The sequence below is a fragment of the Elephas maximus genome, chromosome 16 (assembly GCF_024166365.1).
Source record: "Elephas maximus indicus isolate mEleMax1 chromosome 16, mEleMax1 primary haplotype, whole genome shotgun sequence".
Classification (NCBI taxonomy): domain Eukaryota; kingdom Metazoa; phylum Chordata; class Mammalia; order Proboscidea; family Elephantidae; genus Elephas; species Elephas maximus.
The window spans coordinates 52023218-52043303 of NC_064834.1; the positions used below are offsets into that span (position 1 = coordinate 52023218).

Sequence of the window (20086 nt, forward strand, 5' to 3'; positions counted from 1 at the left end):
CTGTCTTCCTGAGAAGCCATACATTGGCATGGAGCTCCTCATCTTTCCCTCTTCCCAGAGGAAGGGTCCTGGAGTCAATGCAGAATCACTGAGGTCCTGGGATAATATTTGGGGAGGCATGGATATGGAAGGAGGCTTGAAGAATGCATAGTCTGCAAGGCTCCAAGGCTACTCTCTTGGTAAGGCTCCCCCAGCCCCAGAAAAGATGGTTGTGGGGACAAGGTCAGTGAGGTCAAAGCATCTCAGGGACCCAGGGCAATATGGTCCTGAGCAGGGATTAAGAGCTTGGGCTATAGCATAATATTTTTTAAGTTCAAATTCTAGCTCTACCACTTACTGGGTACTATGACCATAGGCAAGCTATTGATCTCTCCATATCTCAGCTTAAATGGAATCTTTAATATGAAATAATGGTGTACCCACCTCATAGGGTCACAGTGAAGATTAAACCAGATGATTATTGTGAACTGACTTGCAGTACTAATTCCATCCACCACCCATCCGTCAGTTTGTCAGTTTGTGTTGCTATATGCTGAAAGCTATGCCACCGGTATTTCAAATACCAGCAGGGTCACCCATGGTAGACAGGTTTCAATGGTGCTTCCATACTAAGGCAGACTAGGAAGAAAGACCTGGCAATCTACATTCAAAAATTAGCCCGTGAAAACCATGGATCACAAAAGAATGTTGTCAGATATAGTGCTGGAAGACGAGCCCCCTAAGCTGGAAGGTACTCAAAAGACACAATGGGCAGTAACAATGGACTCAGGCATGATTGTGAAGATAGCACAAGACCAGGCAATGTTTCCTTCTGTTGTACACAGGGTCGCCCTGAGTCAGAGCCAACTCCCAGGCAACTAACAACAAAAACGATTCAATACCTGTTAGCTGTTCTTATTCACCATACAAGTCCTTGCACCTGCTTCTGGGCGAGAGGTCATGTTTGTGTTTCTGCTCTCTTCCATGAAGGAGACTTAAAAATCAACAACCTGACAACCTAAGGGATCTCCAAAACCTGCCACTCAAGTTCTGGAGAAGTGGACATAGGGATGGCATTGCCCACTGGTGCCTAACGGTGAGGTACCAGGGTGCAGATATGTCTCTAGGTGTATCTGCGAGCAGGTCTGTGCGATGGTGTGCCAGGGAGACAGGGCCGGAGCTGAACGCAGTCTCTAGCTGGTGGGCAGGGAAGAGCCACTGTCCGGCAGGGGACACAGCCCAGGGCGCTCCCGAGTGGGGGGTGGGGTGGGCTCCAAGAGCCCCCTTTACACTCGTGGGTTGAAGCCCGCTCTCCCCTTTTCCGCATCTCTGGAAATGAGAAGATTGGCTGGAATTGGGAGTAGTAGTCGCAACCGTGGTTTCCCCACTGTTCCCAGCAAAACTTCCCCAGCGGCCACCCACTCGCGGTACTCAGGGGTCAGTTCTGAGTTTGTTCCCACCCCGCGACCCCTGGGCCAGGTCTTCTCTCTCTTCCAGAAAGAAAGCCGCGGAGCGCCTCCGAGGACGCCGGGTGCCGGGCAGAGGCCCAGCGGCCGGAGGAAGAGAGGGAAAGGAGAAAGAGAGGGGAGGGGGAGCGAGGAGCTCGCGGCAGAGGGAACAGCAGATTGCGCCGAGCCAATGGCAACGGCAGGACGAGGTGGCACCAAATTCCCTTCGGCCAATGACGCGCCAGAATTTACAGAGGCATCATTAGCATTTCCCCGGCGGCAGCGGCGGTGTCTGCAGCATCCCAGTTCTACAGCCCCGGCCCCCTGCGTGCCTCTGCTTTCTGTCTCCTCCCCACGCCAGCCTTCCCGTACCTCCACGCGGGGGAGCCTCGGCCAGCAGGCCCTCCGCCCTTTGCCCCTCGTTGGCAGCGAATAAAAGGGGTCTGAGGAAATACGGGATACCGTCACCCACTGCCAGTTGTAGCCTTTAAATCCCCAGCCTCGGGAGCTCCCGGCACAGCGGACCCGGCCCGGACACGGATCCAACGCGCCAGGCGCAGGGAAGGGCTCCGAGCACAGTGCCGCACACCGCCGGGCAAAAAGCGGTATCCGGAACAGAAGTCCACCCTCTGAGCCGGCTGCCCCGAACTCAGCTCCGCAGTCCCAGCCCTGGAAAACTGATTCCAGCATCTGAGAGCCGAGATGCCGGCCCACTTGCTGCAAGAGGAGGTGAGCTTCCAAGCAATGGCCCCAGCCCGCGGCTTCGCCGGCGCTGCTGGGACTTCTAGGTGACTGGCTGGTGGGAGAGAGAGTTGGGAGCTCCAGGGAGGACTTGCCACCTTATGCGAATTGAACTTTGCTCAGTTTATTGGGAAGGTGGACTGTAATATGTAAAAAACTTGTTTCTTAAGTTTTAAAATGAAGAACAATCCAGTCGTGGCGGTACCTTTATGAATGGCTGCGGGGACTTCCTTTGTGTGTGTACAGGGGTGGGAGTTTTTACTCCTCCTTATTGCCCCTTAACCTTGAGGTTTCACCCCCCAATCTATCTGCAAAGGTTCCTGGGAACTTTCCCCTCTTCCAGCTCCGGGTAAACCCCGCCCTCAGTTCACCTGGGGAACGGGGCAGAATCTATGCCGGTGCTCCACCCTTCCCCTACCTCGATTCGAGAGTGAAGTGGACCCTGCTGCGTCCACGTGTCGTCTCCTGGTTCTCTCCTTCCTGACTCTCTGCGTCCTCTCCCTTCCAGATGTCTAGCTCCTACACAACCACCACCACCATCACAGCGCCTCCCTCCAAAATCCTGCAGAATGGAGGAGGCAAGTTGGAGAAGGCTTTGCTACACTTGGAGGAAGACATCCGCCCGGAAATGAAGGATGATATCTACGACCCAACCTACAAGGACAAGGAGGGTCCAAGGCCCAAGACTGTGTATGTCTGGAGAAACATCATCCTTATGTCTTTGCTACATTTGGGAGCCCTGTATGGGATCACACTGGTTCCCACCTGCAAGCTCTACACCTGGCTCTGGGGTAAGCAGATACACTTGTGTCCCCCTTCTCCTGACCCAGTATCCCAGTTTTCTCATTGCTCTCTTAATAAGGTGCGATCTTACATAGAGCCGAGGCACCAGCTCCTTCTATCAGTGTTTTCCAAGCCATTTCTTCATAGGGCTGCTATGAGTCAGAATGGACTCAACAGTAATGAGTTTGTTTTTTCTCTTTGGTAGCCTGAGTGGGCTGGGAACACAGCCTGGGGGGACTGGGATGCAGGAGTCTCAGTTCTGGGGGGTTCTTTAACATGGGTGTTGGGGAGGAGCCCTGAGACCACGTGTAGGCTTTGAACTGAATAGTCCTGAGGCAGCTTGCCCTGAAAGGAGATCTTCCGTTTGAGTTATTTGCATGACTGCCTGTCCCAGCCCTGCTGGGCACAAAAAAGTCAGAGCCCCCACTGGAGAGGCATGGTAACATGGGACTAGACCAGTGGCTTCATGACCTAAGGTTGAAGAAATGTTTCATTCCCCCCTCCAGCCCCTCTCTCCTAACCCCAGTGCTCCCTGGCCCCTACCCTCCCTCCTTGCCAGGGACAGCCAGGCACCCTGAGGCTGCTGCAATGAGAGGGAAACAGTTCCCGGTGTGTCCCTGACCTGCCCTGAGCTCACCTTTTTCAGGCTCCATCAGTGTGTGCTTTGCAGGCATTTCACCTCTGCCCCCATAAGCCTGAGTTGGGAAGGGGAGAGCAGGCAGCTTCAGAGACCCAGAGCCCCCAAATTACCACATTCTGCCCTTCTTTCTGAGGAACAGTGAGCCTGAGTGCTCTCTCCAGAAAAAAAGCTTTGGGTTTTCAGAGCAGTCTCAGGTGTGGGGTGCTTGCTGGCAGCTGCACTCTTGGAGGGTAGTTATATAGCAGGACTGGAGGGCCAAGTTTTAGCTGTTTCCCTGGGACCTCTTAGCCTTCTAAAGGTGACTGGATCTGGTCATTGAAGTGTTCCAAGCACCACAGATAATGAAGTGAATACAACTTGGGAGATCCCTTTTTTCAGAAATCTCAATTTTTCTGGGTACAAAATGGGGCAACACTACTTTTTTAGGATTAGGAAGGTACTGTTCCTTAGGCTACAGGTGTGTCATTGCTGAATAAGAGCAGACCACAAAAACCAAAAAACCAAACCCAGTGCCATCAAGTCAATTCCAACTCATAGCGACCCTACAGGACAGAGTAGAACTGCCCCATAGAGTTTCCAAGGAGCACCTGGCGGATTCGAACTGCTGACCCTTTAGTTAGCAGCCATAGCACTTAACCACTACACCACCAGGGTTTCCCAAGAGCAGACCAGGTACAGGAAATTGGTTCATCTGCAGACCAGGAAGGGCTCTTAAATTTGTGAGGGGAAGGGGACATCTGTTCTCTAGCCCCTCTGAGAATCCAGTCAATTGTAGCATGAGGAATCAACAGCAGGGATAAGGATTCTCCAGGGAGACTGTAGACTCCTCTTTCCACCCCTTTTACCCCAAAAAGGGCATCTTCATGAATAGGTTTGTCACCTACAAGCCCTTTCCAGCCTTGGGATTCCACTCAGCACCGTCTCTTTAGGCCTCAGTGAGTCCAGTGTGGCCAGAGTGCTTCTGCTTGGTCCTCACCCTCGGTTGCTAGAGCAAGGAGCAGAATGCTATCCCAAAGCCAGGGCTGTTCCCGCTGCCTTTTTTGAGCCCCACCTATGGGTGTGTGCTGTGCCTTTGGATAGAGAAACGTGGCACACAGAGACTGGATGGCGACTTGAGTGGGGCTTCTAGTGATGGGACTGGGCTTTAGCAAGACTTTTCTTCTCCTCCCTGGGCACTTTGGTAGGTGACTTAGCTGATGGAATGAACACCTTATAATGGGGATTTCGGAACTCCTCTGTCTTGAGGACCAAGAGGGATGGGGAAAGGGGCCAGAGGTTTCATCTTGTCTTCCCACTCACAGAGCAGAGGAGCTTGGCTTCACCTTATCTTGCTTTATCTGAGTGCCTTGTGTCCCTTTTATTCTGGAGCCTCTCAGAAGGACCTTACGGTAAGCTGAAGAGACATCTCTGGCAACCCTGGAAGCCAAGGGGCTAAACCTCCCTAGTCCCTTTCTTAGGGCCAAAGCTATCAGATTTTGCTTAACCATCAGTGAGAGAAAGAATGCATCTCTAACTGATTTTTAAAAAAAAAAAAACTGATTTAAGCCCCTCTAATTTTATATTTTGTTTTTTTAATTGATAGGCAGAAAGAGCCCTGGTGATGCAGTGGTTAAGGGTTCTAACTGCTAACCAAAAGGTCAGCAGTTCGGACTCACCAGCTGCTCTGCAGGACAAAGATGTGGCAGTCTGCTTCTGTAAAGATTTACAGCCTTGGAAACTCTATGGGGCAGTGCTACTCTGTCCTATCGGGTCTTTATGAGCCGAAATCGACTCAGTGGCAATGGTTCTGGTTTTTTTGCATTTATTTGATAGGCTCAGAGGTATTAATAGAAAAGGGCACTAGTGTATCTGGGTTCTTTTCCCAACTCCCCTACTAATACTGGGATTTTATGTGCTTTCTGAGCTGAGTGCTTCTGTTTTAATCCCCAAAGCCATTTTTCTACCTCCTTGGTCATTGGCAGGGCTCTGGCTCAATTGCTGTTTTTCCAGGTCCTGATGCATATATTTGTGTAACTGGGAAGGTATCACTACCTGATTTGAGGAGAAGAAATCACCTGGGGCCTTAATCCCAGCTCAGAGGGAGTATGGATAAAACTTTCGTTGGGATAGACTCTGGCTATATGACTCTCCTCAGAATCTTGTAGGAGGAAGAGGATAGGATGGAGGAAGGTAGGATAGAGGAGAGAAAGAACTGTTCAGGAAACTGGTATCTATGGCTAGAGAAGGACACAGGACAATTTGTTACCATGTGTGGTGTCTCCAACTGCAACTAAATTCTATGGCCACTGAGGGCCCATTGTTTCTAGCTGTTTCCCTAGGAATGAAACATTGTCAATAGTCCCTGCTTTTAATTTTGCCTTCTCTACCAAGGCCTCAGCCCCTCCTTCTAGAACTACTGAACAGAGGAAGATATGTCCAGCAACCCACTTCCCAGTTAGAGATTATACCTGGCACCCCCTGGGCCTCCAGGAAGATGGAGCTATAGAATGTTGAGGTGCCCCACTGACAGCTTTGAGCACATCTCACCACTGTCTACAATGACCATTGTCTAGAGGAAGTATGAACTCACAAGAGATGTTGCAAAGGAGAGACACGGGAACTGTGTACATATCTTGGGAGGTGATGGTTTAGTTGAAACATGAACTGCTTGTTGGCAGAAAGCCTAGTTTCAAACCATAGCTCCATTTCTTAATAGCCATGGGACTGCAGATAAACATTTAACCTCTCTGAGCACCCACTTCACCAACTGCAAAGTGAGGATATTAATATTACTTACCCATTCAAGGTATCCAATGAATTAACTAGAGAATATAAAAAGTATTGGTTAAGCTTAACATACTGCAGATATGACTTATATGCAAGGCTGATTTTTCCCTAGTATGGCCATACTGCCTGCTAAAAATTTAAATGCTTTTGTACCAGTTGATAAATAGCCATAGTTCTGAGTCCCCTGAGTGCCCCCTACCGTGTAGGCCCTCTCCTAGGACCTACCAACCATCCACAACTCAGCGATTAGTCATGCCTGGCCCAGTAGAGAGCCTTCAGTGCCCCTCTGATTGGTCAGTGCCCAAGCCATAACTGGCTGTTAAAATCTTAAGATCACCCTTGCTTATGGGTCCTAAGCTCCACAGGAGTAGCTTGTGGTTCTTAAAACCTTGGAGAAGGTTCGTGGAAGGTCAGAGGAGGTAGGGCAGAGGATAGTGTCCCACCAGACTCAGGATGACAAATGACTACATGACGAGAGCCCCATACTCTCCCTTGCCTTCCTGAAGTTCTCTTAGCGAGAGGTCAGAGGAGGTAGGACAGAGGATAGTGTCCCACCAGACTCAGAATGACAAATGGCTACATGGTGAGAGCCCCATACTCTCCTGTGCCTTCCTGAAGTTCCCGGGACTGGGCACTGCTGTATTATCTCCTTATCTTATCTCAATTCCTAGGTTGAGAGGATGGTAGGGTGGTGGTGGTGGTATATTTTAAGTGGTAAAATCTGAGAGACCAAGGTATCCTTAGAGTTCAAGGCAAAGCAGGTCCTCACGTGAAGGCTAAAGACGACACAGACGCCAGCATCAGGGGAATATCCAGTGGTGGGCTTTCCCAGATGGAACTCACTCCACTTAGTGACAACCCCCCCCCCACCCATCTTCTCCTGGCAGGGGTGTTCTACTATTTCATGAGTGCCCTGGGCATAACAGCAGGAGCTCATCGCCTGTGGAGCCACCGAACTTACAAAGCTCGGCTGCCCCTGCGGGTCTTCTTGGTCATTGCGAACACAATGGCGTTCCAGGTGAGAAGGCTGTTCGGCTCAGCTCTTTTTTCTCTACTCTATCAATGATCTTTAGGGGCAGAACAGACGGGATGGTATCTGGAGAGGAGCAATACCTGGGAAGCCATTTCTTTTTTTTTTTTTTTCTTTCTCCTTGTAGTCATCTCAAGTGCAAACTACTCAGTCCTTAAGTCCATAAAGCACAGGGAAAGAGAAATAGGAGGTAAACAGGAAATACTTTGTAGAATTCTTTTTGAATTTGTGGTCCCCGCATTATCACACAGTCTGGCCACAATGCATAAGCCAGGGACTGAGCCTGGTTTTCTCTGCCCAGGCTCCCTGGGCAAACATTGGATAATAAATTATTATTCTAGGGGAATATCTTAGGGCCCTGCCACAGTGGGATAAAACTTTGTGTTTCACAGACTTACAAACTCTGTTGTTTTTAGATAAGAGTGAAAACATTTATAGCACTACATGCCCAGCATTGTTCTAGCACCTGGCATAGATTACCTCATTATATCCTCACAACAGTCTTAGGAGGTAAAAAAAAAAAAAAAATTATTATCATCCTCTTTATACAGATGTGAAACCCTCGTGGTGTAGTGGTTAAGAGCTACAGCTGCTAACAAAAAGTTGGCAGTTCAAATCCATCAGGTGCTCCTTGGAAACTCTATGGGGCAGTTCTACTCCGTCCTGTAGGGTCGCTATGAGTCGGAATCGACTCAACGGCAATGGGTTTTACAGATGAGGAAACTGAGTCACTGAGAGGTTAGATGACCTATTTTGTTCCTGTCTTGGGCTGTTAAGCTAGCTGAGTTAACTGTTGAGGTTTGCTGAGGGAGAAAGTTTTATAGCCGAGATAGAATGCAGAGAATTGGGGAAAGGGCTTCTCATAAGATAGCTATTAAATGGTTGCAATGGGCAAAGGATAGCATGTGGTGTGGGACTTTGATTGGAGCAAGAGATGAAAAGAAGGAAACCAAATCAGTCCCCTTCACCATGCAGTATCCCAGGTACTTCCCACATCTGCATAATATCTCTAATGTAGCATTTCATACCTTAAAGATTCTTGGTAGTGTACTTGTGAGGCAAAGGGAAGAAATGCTCCCATTTGGAACATTCTGAAAAAGATAGGAAGAGTCCCAGAGAAACCCACAGGTCATTTGGAAATGGGCCGTGATCTTGACTTATATGCCTGGCCTTGTTAGTGGGTTGTATGAGTGGTCTCTTGCCAAGGACATGAGAATTGAGCTCCCTGCAGCCTCATCCTTCTACCCTAGAACTATCTAAGCTCTGTATGATCTATATCCAACCCACCCACCATAGAACTTTCAAGAAGTAGCCAGTCCTATCCATGTGGTCCTGAGACTTTAAGTTGCTTTTCCCCTTCAGTAGCAAGTTGGGAGAAAAGGAGACAACACCATGGCTCCCTCCTTTGGATCCCAGACTCCTATGTATTTGGTGAGGTTGGCTGGGCGGAGAGCCACGGAAATTCCTCTAAGAGGGTGTCTCACCTCAGGCCTACGTTTCTCTTCTCTGTCCCTCCAGAATGACATTTTTGAATGGGCCCGAGACCACCGTGTCCACCACAAGTTTTCTGAAACGGATGCTGATCCTCACAATTCCCGACGTGGCTTTTTCTTCTCTCACGTGGGTTGGCTGCTCGTGCGCAAACACCCGGCTGTCAAAGAGAAGGGCGGTTTGCTGGACTTGTCTGACCTAAAAGCTGAGAAGATGTTAATGTTCCAGAGGAAGTGAGTGAAGGGGTGATGAAGCTGGGGACATGGCCCTGAGCAACTGGTGTTTGGGGGCCCCCTTGTTCTTCTAGAATTTATAAAACATAGGATGAGAAATTTACTGGGTTTGCATGTACAAAATTATAATTGCAAACTCCAAATTTTAATATCCCACAGGCCTACAGCCATAGATTATTGCTCTAGTCTTTTCTCTCTGAACTATCTTAATTATATCATTTAAATTTAACAAATATTTATTGACCTAGAACGGATACAAAGATGAATATGGCATAGCCTTTACTCTCTGGGAGTCTGTAGACTATTAGAGGGGTGGGTGAAGGATAAACCCAAGTACCCCCAAGAACCATGATACAAGGTAGAATATATTCTGTACCACAAGAAGCACATGGGGAGGGAGATTACACAGTGAGGAACATCAGGGAAGGATTTCCTGGATCAAGTCTGGTGCATGGGTAGGGATTTTGATAACTGGGGGCTGCATGGGGGGCAGTGCAAATAGAAAGAACAGAATGAGCTAAAGTATGAAGCATGTTCCAGCAACGGTCTTTTTGCTTGAAGTATAGGGTGTGGTAGGAAGTAAGACTGGGAAGAGAGGCTGATGCCAGTTTTGTAGAATTTTTTAGTCCAGGATTTACTTCAGTAGGCAATAGGAAACCATTTATAGTTTTTTTTGAGCAGGAATGTGACACAGTCAAAAATGTGCTCTAGAAAAGTCCCTCTGAGGACAGGTGAAAGGAGCCATTGAGCCAAAGAGATGAGAGGCAGGAATACAATTAGGAAGTAACCACAATAGGTAATGAGGATCCATGCCAGGGAAGAAGTGGCAGGAATGGAAAGGGGTTGGATGCATGGGGCATTGAAGTGTAAGATTTGACTGCTGAAGGAAGGTAAGAAGTCAGTTCCCTTAGAATGTCAGTGGCCTGGTCTACCTATGAGAGAAGAATAGAATAGGGCGTCTAGAGGGACAGAGACCTGCAGGCAGTCAAGGATACTTACTGTGCCTCTCTGAGAGAAAAGAAGAACAAAGGATTAGAGGATGGCTAGCAGGAAATGGGAGGCATGACCCTGTAAAAGGGTGCTGATGGGTAAGAGAAAGGAGCCCAAAGGCAGAAGGGAAAATCAGCCTGAGAAAGAGAGCTGAGTTTATTAGTTTCTAATTTGGACCTCACCTATTTTACCATTGTGGCATTATGCTGTAGTAAAAAAGAGCAGTGGATTTAGAGTCAGGACAGGAACATCCCAATCCTTGCTCCACTGGTTCCTAGTGGTATGATCCTAGAAAGTCATTTAACCTCTCCTTGTGACCTCGTCTAAAAAGTGAGAGAATCACATGACATTCTCAAAAGATGTCTCACCCATCGCTTCTTGCTCTGTTTTCTGACACACTAGTCATGTAGCAGGAAAGAGACACCCACCCCTATGATTGTGGGAAATCCAGGTAGGCCTGAGAATCTTCTCTCTGCTGACTCAACGTATTACCTTTCCACGTAGATACTACAAACCCGCTATCCTGTTGATGTGCTTCATCCTGCCTACCCTTGTGCCATGGTATTTTTGGGGTGAAACTTTCAAACACAGCTTGTTTGTTGCCACTTTCCTTCGTTACACCATCGTGCTCAATGCCACCTGGCTGGTGAACAGTGCCGCCCACCTTTACGGCTATCGCCCTTATGATAAGAACATTGGCCCTCGAGAGAATATCCTGGTTTCACTGGGAGCTGCGGGTAAGTCAGTAGTCCACAGCAAGACCAGATCTAGTGGTCTGTTGATCAGAGAATCCAGATTAGCTTATTTATATGACATTTCTGTCTCTCAGTTTTTCCACTATAAAGCTGTTAGCTGCTGTAGAGATAGTGCCCAAATCATGGCGACCCACGCACAGTAGAATGAGACGCTGCCTGGTCCTGAGCCATCCCCATGATTGATTGTGAATCAGAACACTGTGATCCATAGGATTTTTGCTGGCTGATTTGGGGGGCTGATATATTAGAAAACCTTTATGAGAATCAGGCAAAAAGTCTTAGGTAAAAAGGAAGGGGTAAAAAATACCATGCCTTTGATTCCAGGTTCCAAAACAATCTCCAAATACTATGTATAAATCCCTTTGAGTTTTCTATTTTCTAGTCACCTCTGGGCTGGACTATCACCTTGCCTGAGGCAGGGAATGCATAAAGGGAACAATAGGGGCATCTGGCTGGCCTGTAGGCCTTCTGTTTAATATTTAAACATGCTGTAAAAAATGTAGAATAAATAATTACAGCTTAGTTCAATAATCTTTTTTTTTTTTTTTTTATCTCCCCGCTATATCCAGACAAGTTATATCCTCATTGCTCATTGGTGCCAACATGAAGGGCATCAAGCCACCTGTTGGTGGCCTTTACCACCACCCACAACTCATCAGGTCCTTTGTTTTTCTCTCTCCTACTTCTATTCTGTGCCAAGGACACCTCTTCCCCCAACATGACTTCAGAATCCCCCTAGAAAACGGCTGACCGCACGTTCCTGCTCCCTGATCTAATTCATGAAATTATTTCTCTTTTTAATTCCAGTCCCAATTGCCAGAGTCTAAGACGACAGGGCTCTACCTTCCATCTCCATTTTTTTTCTATTCTCTTCAACTGAATTACGTACCTTGACTAAGGCCTCTAATGCATTTTCCTTAGGCAGACCAGTAGACTCTTCCTCCTCACTAGTGATCAGTATTCCCAGGCACCACACCATCCCACATATTTATGCACACCATGGCCCAACACACTTATTTTTTTCTCTCTTGAAAATCTTCCTTCATATTCTTTACTCTGACCATCTTTACTTTCTTGACTAAAAGGCCATTTTTCCTGTCTCGTAGTTTGGACCATGTTTGAAATAAATCACCTACACTGTCCCAGTCTGAGATTTTCATAGAAATGGGATTTGCTGGAATGAAGATTTGTCTAGGAATCTCTAAGGAGCTTAACCCAACTTTAGCCTCTTTATAACCATCAGTTATGTCTTGTTTTGTCTCAGTTATGATTCAGGTCTCCATACCTGCTGTCCTAGTAACTGCTCTCCTCCCTTATCACCACACCCCTGGCTCCCCTCCAGTTGTTTCCTGACATGCTAATCTTTTTTGCTTCTTGCATTACCTCCCCCCACAATCACATGCTCTTCTTTTCTCTGCCATAGCCGACCTCCTCCCTTGAGCCTTTCTTGGGCTGTCCTTTGCTGTCTCAATTGCAAAGCTTTGTTCTTCTACATCTCCTGGCCATCCTTCCCCCACCCCCCCACCCCCCTCACCTCCCCCCATTGTTCTCCCTCATCTATGTGTGCCTCTGCTTCAGTTTTAAATCTGATAAATTTAGACCTGTTTAGTGCTAATACAGAGCCTAGCTAGAAAACCATTTATGAAAATTAGTAATACTCTCTGGTATCTTTAGCCTTGGGGTTAACCTACCCTCCTACTCAGTTTACTCTGTGGATAATCAGATGTCACAGGGAATATATACCTTGTAATGTCCTCGATGAGGTGCCTTGGTGGCACAGTGGTTAAGCGCTTGGTTGCAAACCGAAATGTCAGTGGTTGGAACCCACCAGCTGCTCCGCTGGACAAAGATGTGGAAAGTCTGCTTCTGTAAAAATTTAGAGTCTTGAAAACCCTGGGGCAGTTTTACTCTGTACTATAGGGTCGCTATGAGTCGGAATTTGATTCGATGGCAATAGGTTTGGTCTGATGTTCTGGGTGGTATCATTTACTCTGCAGGACTTCGTACACTTGCTTGTTATTAATATCATTACTACTCTACCTGGGCTACTTTTATCTTCAAAGGGCCCAACAAGCTCTTTTATTAGCTATTCTTTATTCCCGGCCTGTGATAAAGGTCAGTATTGTTGAACAAGTTTAGAAAGAAGAGTCTTGCCAAGGTTGGAGAACTCGTCGTAGGTTTTCCAAAGCTTTGCCCATTACAGAAATTATCTTGAATCCAGAATTACTTTGTTTTCCTCCATCCAGCAAAATGAACTGCCTACCCCAACAGTTCACAGAATCCCAGAGGTTAGAGGGAATATATAAGCATTTTGCCTCTTCACTCAGAAAGCTTCTGCCTTGTCAGCATCACTCATTCATCAGAGTCAAAGTCCAAAGTATTAGAAGCCAAAGCAGCCTGCTCTGAACCAGCAGTGGCTGAGGAAACTCAGGCCCCTAGGCTGGGCCTCCTTTCTTCCGACTTTGCACTATTGCCAACTGTTGTGTTGGTACCCTCCGTCTCTCAGGGGTAACAAGGACAGTGGGGGAAAGGTGTGCTCCTTTGCTCACCTTTGTGAGAAACACAGCAAAAAGTTCAGTCTGGACTGTCTCCCCTCCCCACCCTAACACATACCCATATACACAGAGCTCTCAGGGCCTCAGACCAATACTTAGTGAAACTCTAGAATTTCCCAATATGAAATCTCTTCAAAACAATGGCACTTTCTCTTTAGCCATTTTACAGTCTCTTGAGAGAAACTACCAGTCTTCCTCCCGCAAAGGCTCCCAGATAGCCATGGTTCCCCAGATCCAGTGTTTCCCCAAATGTTTCTCTTGAAGTGTATGAGGAGATTTGTTTGGTTTAGAGTCGAAGGGGCTAGATTCACTTATTCATTCATTAGACAACAGAGAGCTTCTTCCAGGTTTGAGGTACTCTGCTAGGTAACAAGCATGCAAAGATCCCAAAGACAGCAGTTTGCCATTGAGCTCCATAACATCTCTTGCTTTTGTTCCAGGTGAGGGCTTCCACAACTACCACCACTCCTTTCCCTACGACTACGCCACCAGCGAGTACCGTTGGCACATCAACTTCACCACCTTCTTCATCGACTGCATGGCTGCCCTCGGTCTGGCTTATGACCGAAAAAAAGTGTCCAAGGCCGCCATCCTGGCCAGGGTTAAGAGAACTGGAGATGGAAGTTACAAGAGTGGCTGAGTTTTGAGTCCCTCAGGTTCCTTTTTCAAAAGCCAGTGGGGCAGAGGTTTAATGTTCTGTTTATCAACTACTGAATAATGCTAACACGATGCTAAAGATGATGACATTAACCCATTCCAGTACAGCATTCTTTTAAAAATGCAAAAGTATTGAAAGCCAACAACTCTGCCTTGATGATGCTAAGCTGATATTCTCATTTCTTCTCTCCCTTCTAGTTCCATTGTCCATCTCTTTGCTTTATTCTTATCACCTTCCTTTCTCTTCTCCCTCATTGCCTCCCAGGCAAGCAGCTGGTCAGTCAAATTTCCAAAGCGTAGACAACCTTTCTATAGTTGATTATCTTCAGCTCAGGCTTTTGCTAGTTGGAATAGAAAATTATTTGGCACAAGGCTTTTCTAAGCAGGTAGATCATCAGGGGAGAGAGGGAGCATACATAGCACAGTCAATAAATAAGGATGGGAATGGGGTGAGAAACAAGGCAAGAGGAATCTCCTGCCATGCTCAGATCTACAACTGCGTATCTAGTGAGGACTTCAAGCCCCACCACACAGCATGCTTCCTTTCTCTCCTGACTGAGCAGGGAATGGCCCTGGAGCTTGGCAATACTAGAACACAAAAGCAAGTTTCAAGGTTTTGATATGGTTTAGGCTAGGGATAAAGAAAAAGCTTTTAGTTTGCAGTAAAATTGGTCTCTGCTGGGGAAGGATTTTTTTTTTTTTTTTCCCTTCCCTTACATAACAGGAAGATTTCTTATTTCATGTAACAAGAAGTCTTGAGATTGGATGTCTCCAGAATTAGTGAATCTAGCAGCTTATGGAATCATCAAAGTTCTTTCATCTTTCTGCCCTGCCATCATTAGAATATTGGTCAGCTCCACTCGTAATTTCAAGATGGCTGTAGCATTTCCAAACATCCAAAAAAGGAAGCATTTTAGGAGGTGAAGTTGGGCCAAATATTTTATATACATGTATATACTTTGCTTGGAGCACTAAAATATTTCACTTAGAGGGAGCCCTAAAAGAGGGATACTTGAAGAAACTTTGAAGGAGTTGTCTCCTTCCCCATTACTGCTAGACAGAGGATGGAGGGCTTAAGGGGCAGAATCTGTAGGCAGTTCCTTAGAGGTAACTTTATAAAGGAAGGCCTCTAAGAACACATTGCCAGGGGATTCAGAAGGTTTCTGAGTATGCTATTGGGTGTCCTGATTTAAAAAATAGTTATACAAACAAGTTAGATTCATTAATTTGATTTCTCCTTGGAATGGGTAAAAACGTCTCCCCTGTATCACCGCCTTTTACTCTTTCCTTGCTCTGTTAACATCTAGCCTAGAGTATAGAACTCCTGGGGGACGAGGCAGGAATCCCTTTGATTCTTGTTTCCTGGTTTTTCCCCTTCCGTCCCTGTCTCTCTCTTCCCTGACATTGCCTTCTTTCTCTGGACAGGTAGCCTTCTTTGTATTGACCCAGAGGTCGGATGGCTCTTGGTGTTCAGGTAGTTCCCTCTCCTACAGACAGAAATGCTCAGGGTCACTGAACCACTGTTTCTCCTTACACAAAGCAGCTAGCCGCTATTTTCATTTGGCCTCCAGGGTGATTCCACCTTACACCCCTGCATTCCCCTGCCACACTGATGACTCAAGACAGGGCTAGCAAACCATACTAGAAACGTCCTTAGCTCAGAGAGGCTCTCTCTCATAAGGCACAGCCAAGCCAAATGCCCGTGCTGTGCCAGTGAACCAGCCATAGAGGAAAAGAGGGTTTGTTTTCAGTCTCCCGTGTCAGGGTCAGAACCAGTGAGCAGGCTGGATGCCCCCTGCTTGCTCAGTAAATCTGCCCAGTCTGAGTCAGTGCTCCCAGCTGACAGTACAGTGCTTGCAGAAGTAGGAGGGAGCCTGGTCTTCACTGGGGATATGCAAGAAGCAAAAGCGAGTTCCAAACTGCCTCACTTTGAAGGGAGGCCCTGTTCCCTGGAATGAGGGTGTGCTGCAAAGCTTCCACAGGGACTCGGATCTGAGATACCATGAAACTTGCTGAACAGACTCTTAAGCAAACCAGCATTCTCCACAACACAGTCTAGGGCAGACAATAGCATAGAATACGTCTGAAACAAAATATCAGTGCTTTGAGAACTTTGGAACACTCCTGTCCCTGTACCTCAGTAGTTAATGCAGAAACTTGACTTTTTACTCTGATTGCAATTATACAACACCAAATACTCTGTCCCCTGTTAAGCCCCAATGGTGGAAGGGAAGACATCCTTTTTTCTTCTGTTAATTGAATAGAGGCTACAGGGGTTAGCCTGCACTCCAGGCATCCTATTTTTTGAGCTGATCATCTCAGTCAGAAAGAATTGAATGGAAAATCACTAGTTTAGATCTGCTGGCCTATGTGCACCTACCCCTTGGAAATCTCTGTCGGGTGGTTTTAATCCCACAGGTTATCAGGTGCCTGCTTTATAGCATAAGAACAATAAAAACAACTTTCTCTTCTAACTGTGTTCATGGATCTGATCCATACTATGATGCTACACAAGGCTGGGCCAAGTTCCTCAGGCTGAGGGCCCCAGTGCGTATGGGGGTGTGTAGGTGGGGGTATATCTGCCAAATAAGGAACACTATTTTGAAGATTCTAAAAGCTCAATTCAAGTAACACATTAATGATCCAGAAACTCACAGCTGATCAAGAGTCTGAATTTCTCACAGCCCTTGCTTTGTGGGTGTGCTGACAACTTACTTGGGTGCCTTACATCTTTTCTAATCAGTGTCGCATATGAGCCTACCCTCTGCTCCTTCCCCTTGCTCCCTCTGTGGCGGTCCTTTGCACCTGAGAGATTACAGAAGTGGGTGGCGGAAAAAGGGGCCTGCCTGGAGAATTTTCAGTATAGCTATTTGCAGGATTCCCTTCTGGGCTTCATTCTGGAAACTCTTCTTAGGGCTGTTCTATTACTGAGTGCCCATATTTGATGGAGGGTGGAAGTAATTTGAATGTATTGGATTTATAATTTTTTTAGATTAAAATATGGTGGTAGCATTTAAAATGGAAAATTTTCTCCTTGGTTTGCTAGTATCCTGAGTGTATTCTCTGTAAGTGTAACTCGAATGGGTCAGCATGAGAGGTTGAAGAAACCAATGTGGCAATGTTACGCTGGTGGTCAAGGCCAGGACCTCTCCTACCACTGTGCCACTGACTTGCTATGTGACTCTGGGCAAGTCACTTAACTACAATGTGCCTCAGTTTTCCTTCTGTTAAAATGGGGATAATAATACTGACCTACCTCAAAGGGCAGTTTTGAGGAGTGAGTAATGCTTTTTATAAAGCATCTTGGGATCTTTTGGCAGAGGAATTCTCTTAAGTCCTGAGTTTTTTTTAATAGCAGCAGTATCCACCGTGAACTTAACATGTCCATGTCCTGAATGGTATCATTAGTCTCTATGGTTTTTTCCAAGGGATCGAATGAGTCCATTGGATAGGTGGTGGATGACTAGCCACACAAAGTTTGAGAGTGCATAAACTCATTGCCATGGATACATACACAAGGTACCTTTCCTTGACTGGATGGGATTTTTCCCTTTTTATGTGGGATAGTAGTTATTTGTGACCTAAGATAATTTTGGAATAATTTCTATTAATATCAACTCTGAAGCTAGCTGTACTGATCTGAGACTGTGTTTGTTCATAATAAAGGTGAAGTGAATCTGATTGTACTTTGTGTCTGGGAGTTTTTTGGCTGAGATTCAAAGTCCCCTGCTCCTCCTGGGATTTATCTCTATGGTCAGGTACCCTATCCGGGACCTGTACCTTTAAGAGTAAAAAAGAAGTAAAGGCTATGACAGTTGACTCATACCCCAGTAACCTGCCCTGCCCTGACTAAGGGTTACTTTAGGTCAAATTCTGGGCCTCAACAGCAGGAAGCCAGGAGTGTCTAAATCAAACGCAGTAACACTAGCTGGCACCTCCACCCTGGGGAAATGCCAGGGCTCTCGACTGTCATGTGGTTACATGAACTCCAGATAAAGATACCAAGAAAGGGAGAATATTTGGAGAAGCACTCTCTGAGAAAGCAGTTCTTCACCTGCAGCTCAGGTTGAGCAATCCAGCTCATTCCTTCCTGTTTCTGAAATGTAGTTGCCTCCAGGGAATAAAATGGCTTCCTGGGAATGCTGACCCTCCACAGCAGGAAAAACCAAACCAAACCCAGTGCTGTTGAGTTGATTCCTCATAGCGACCCTATAGGACAGAGCAGAACTGCCCCACAGGGCTTCCAAGGAGCACCTGGCAGATTCGAACTGCCAACCCTTTGGTTAGCAGCCGTAGCACTTAACCACTACGCCACCAGGGTTTCCACAGCAAGAAAAAGGGAAATATAATCCAAGGGAAGGTTTGTAAGTTCCTAGGGTAGAAAAGGTTTCATGATCCATCTCCATAAAGTAGAAAAGACTTGCTTTTACTACTCACCTGAAAGTCCTCGTGTAAAAAAGAGAAAGGCAGACTTTTTGCAGTTTGAGGAAGCAGTATACTCCCGCAGGAGCCACTTTGACCAATACCTGAACTTCTAAGACCTCCGAGAACCAGCTCTTCTGGTTCACCTCACTTTCTATTCTAAGGTTGTCCTCCCTTTGGACTAAAATCAGCACTGTCAGTAATTCTGAATACCCCAAAATGAAAGTCTTTATTCACCAAAGTTTTGCCAGACCTTAATAACTGCAATTGATGGTGTCTTCTTCAATGATGAATTTCTGGCTTTCCACCTTTAGCCTCTTTCCCTCTTTATTTTTTTTTAAAGTGTTCAGGCCGAATTATTTTTTCAATTGTTCTTTATCTGCACTGTTCCTTCCAAGTCCCTACTTTGTTGACCTTTAACTGGCATCCAGTTTAAACTGTTTATCCTCACAGTGCTCTGCTACTTTCTCTTCATTTCCTATTTCACACTTGGCTGTCCTTACTCTGATTAAAACATACCACTAAGCTTCCTCCAGACAACCTCTATTATTTCGTATACTTGTTACTTCATCCTGTGGGAGAAAGATGTGGCAGTCTGCTTCTGTAAAGATTACAGCCTTGAAAACCCTATGGGGCCGTTCAACTCTGTTTTACAGGGTTATTATGAGTCGGAATTAACTCGATGATAACAGGTTTGGATTTTTTGGTACTTTGTCTTGGGGCTTTTTTCTTATTCCTCTTTGCAAACGTTCCAAAAATGAAGAGGACGGGGACAGGCCTTAGACCTGGAAAAGAGCTGATTAATATGTCCAGCTGAATTCAAGAGTGAGAGCAAAAGGGAATAAATCAATGAGCTTACCTGTAAGGATGAGTTATAAAATAAGAACTGCTAGGGGAAAAGTAATGAACTGTTTTTGACATGTTTTGTATGGAAGGGATAAAGAGGTTAAGTCTTGTTTAGGGACCCAGATTTAACCATTAGGACAACTCAGTCAATTGGCATAATATAGTTCACAAAGTTCACGTTCTGCATCCTAGTGAAGTAAGTAGCATCTGGGATCTTAAAAGCTTGCTAGCGGTCCTCTAAGATACAACTATTGGTGTCTACTCGTTAGGAGCAAAAGAGTAAGAAGTCATCCAAAATCTCAGAGAAGAAACAAGTCTACAAGGCTGATAGCCTACACAAGCCAGGGCCTCATCTACTCTGCGACCAATAGAACTAGATGGTACCTGGCTGTCACCATTGACTATTCTTACTGGGGTCACAAGAGATGGTCCTGGATAGAAAGGAAGAAAAATGTAGAACAAAACTCAAATTCTTAAAGAAGTCCAGACTAACAGGACCAGTTGTGACCAGAGGACTCCCTGTCGCCTTGGGACACTCTTTAAACCAGGAACCAAAACTATTTCTTGAGATCACCTTTCAGCAAAATAGCAGAGTGGCACACCAAATAAAGGATATTACCTATAAGAACGATGCTCTACTAAAAAAACATCTTTATGAGACCAAAAGGTCAACATTTACTCTAAAGCAAAGATGAGAAAATAAAGGGACAGAGAAACTAGAGTACTGGAAATGGAACAACCAGAACACAT

General features: G+C 46.2%; 1 protein-coding gene across 1 annotated transcript; it reads left to right on the forward strand.

Annotated features, from left to right (window-relative positions):
* The first annotated feature begins 2065 nt into the window (after positions 1-2065).
* On the forward strand, positions 2066-17748 carry SCD (stearoyl-CoA desaturase). Its single transcript, XM_049855036.1, has 6 exons — positions 2066-2156; positions 2677-2959; positions 7245-7375; positions 8906-9111; positions 10606-10838; positions 13852-17748. The coding sequence occupies exons 1-6, from the start codon at positions 2130-2132 to the stop codon at positions 14049-14051; spliced, it is 1080 nt and encodes a 359-aa protein (XP_049710993.1). The 5' UTR covers positions 2066-2129; the 3' UTR covers positions 14052-17748.
* The last annotated feature ends 2338 nt before the right edge of the window (positions 17749-20086 follow it).

Excerpts from the sequence above, each read along its gene's own strand:
- SCD (XM_049855036.1), top strand. The coding sequence starts at position 2,130 with ATGCCGGCCCACTTGCTGCAAGAGGAG. Across the intron at positions 2,157-2,676 it reads CCCACTTGCTGCAAGAGGAG|ATGTCTAGCTCCTACACAAC; the intron begins GTGAGCTTCCAA and ends TCTCCCTTCCAG. Across the intron at positions 7,376-8,905 it reads CGAACACAATGGCGTTCCAG|AATGACATTTTTGAATGGGC; the intron begins GTGAGAAGGCTG and ends CTGTCCCTCCAG.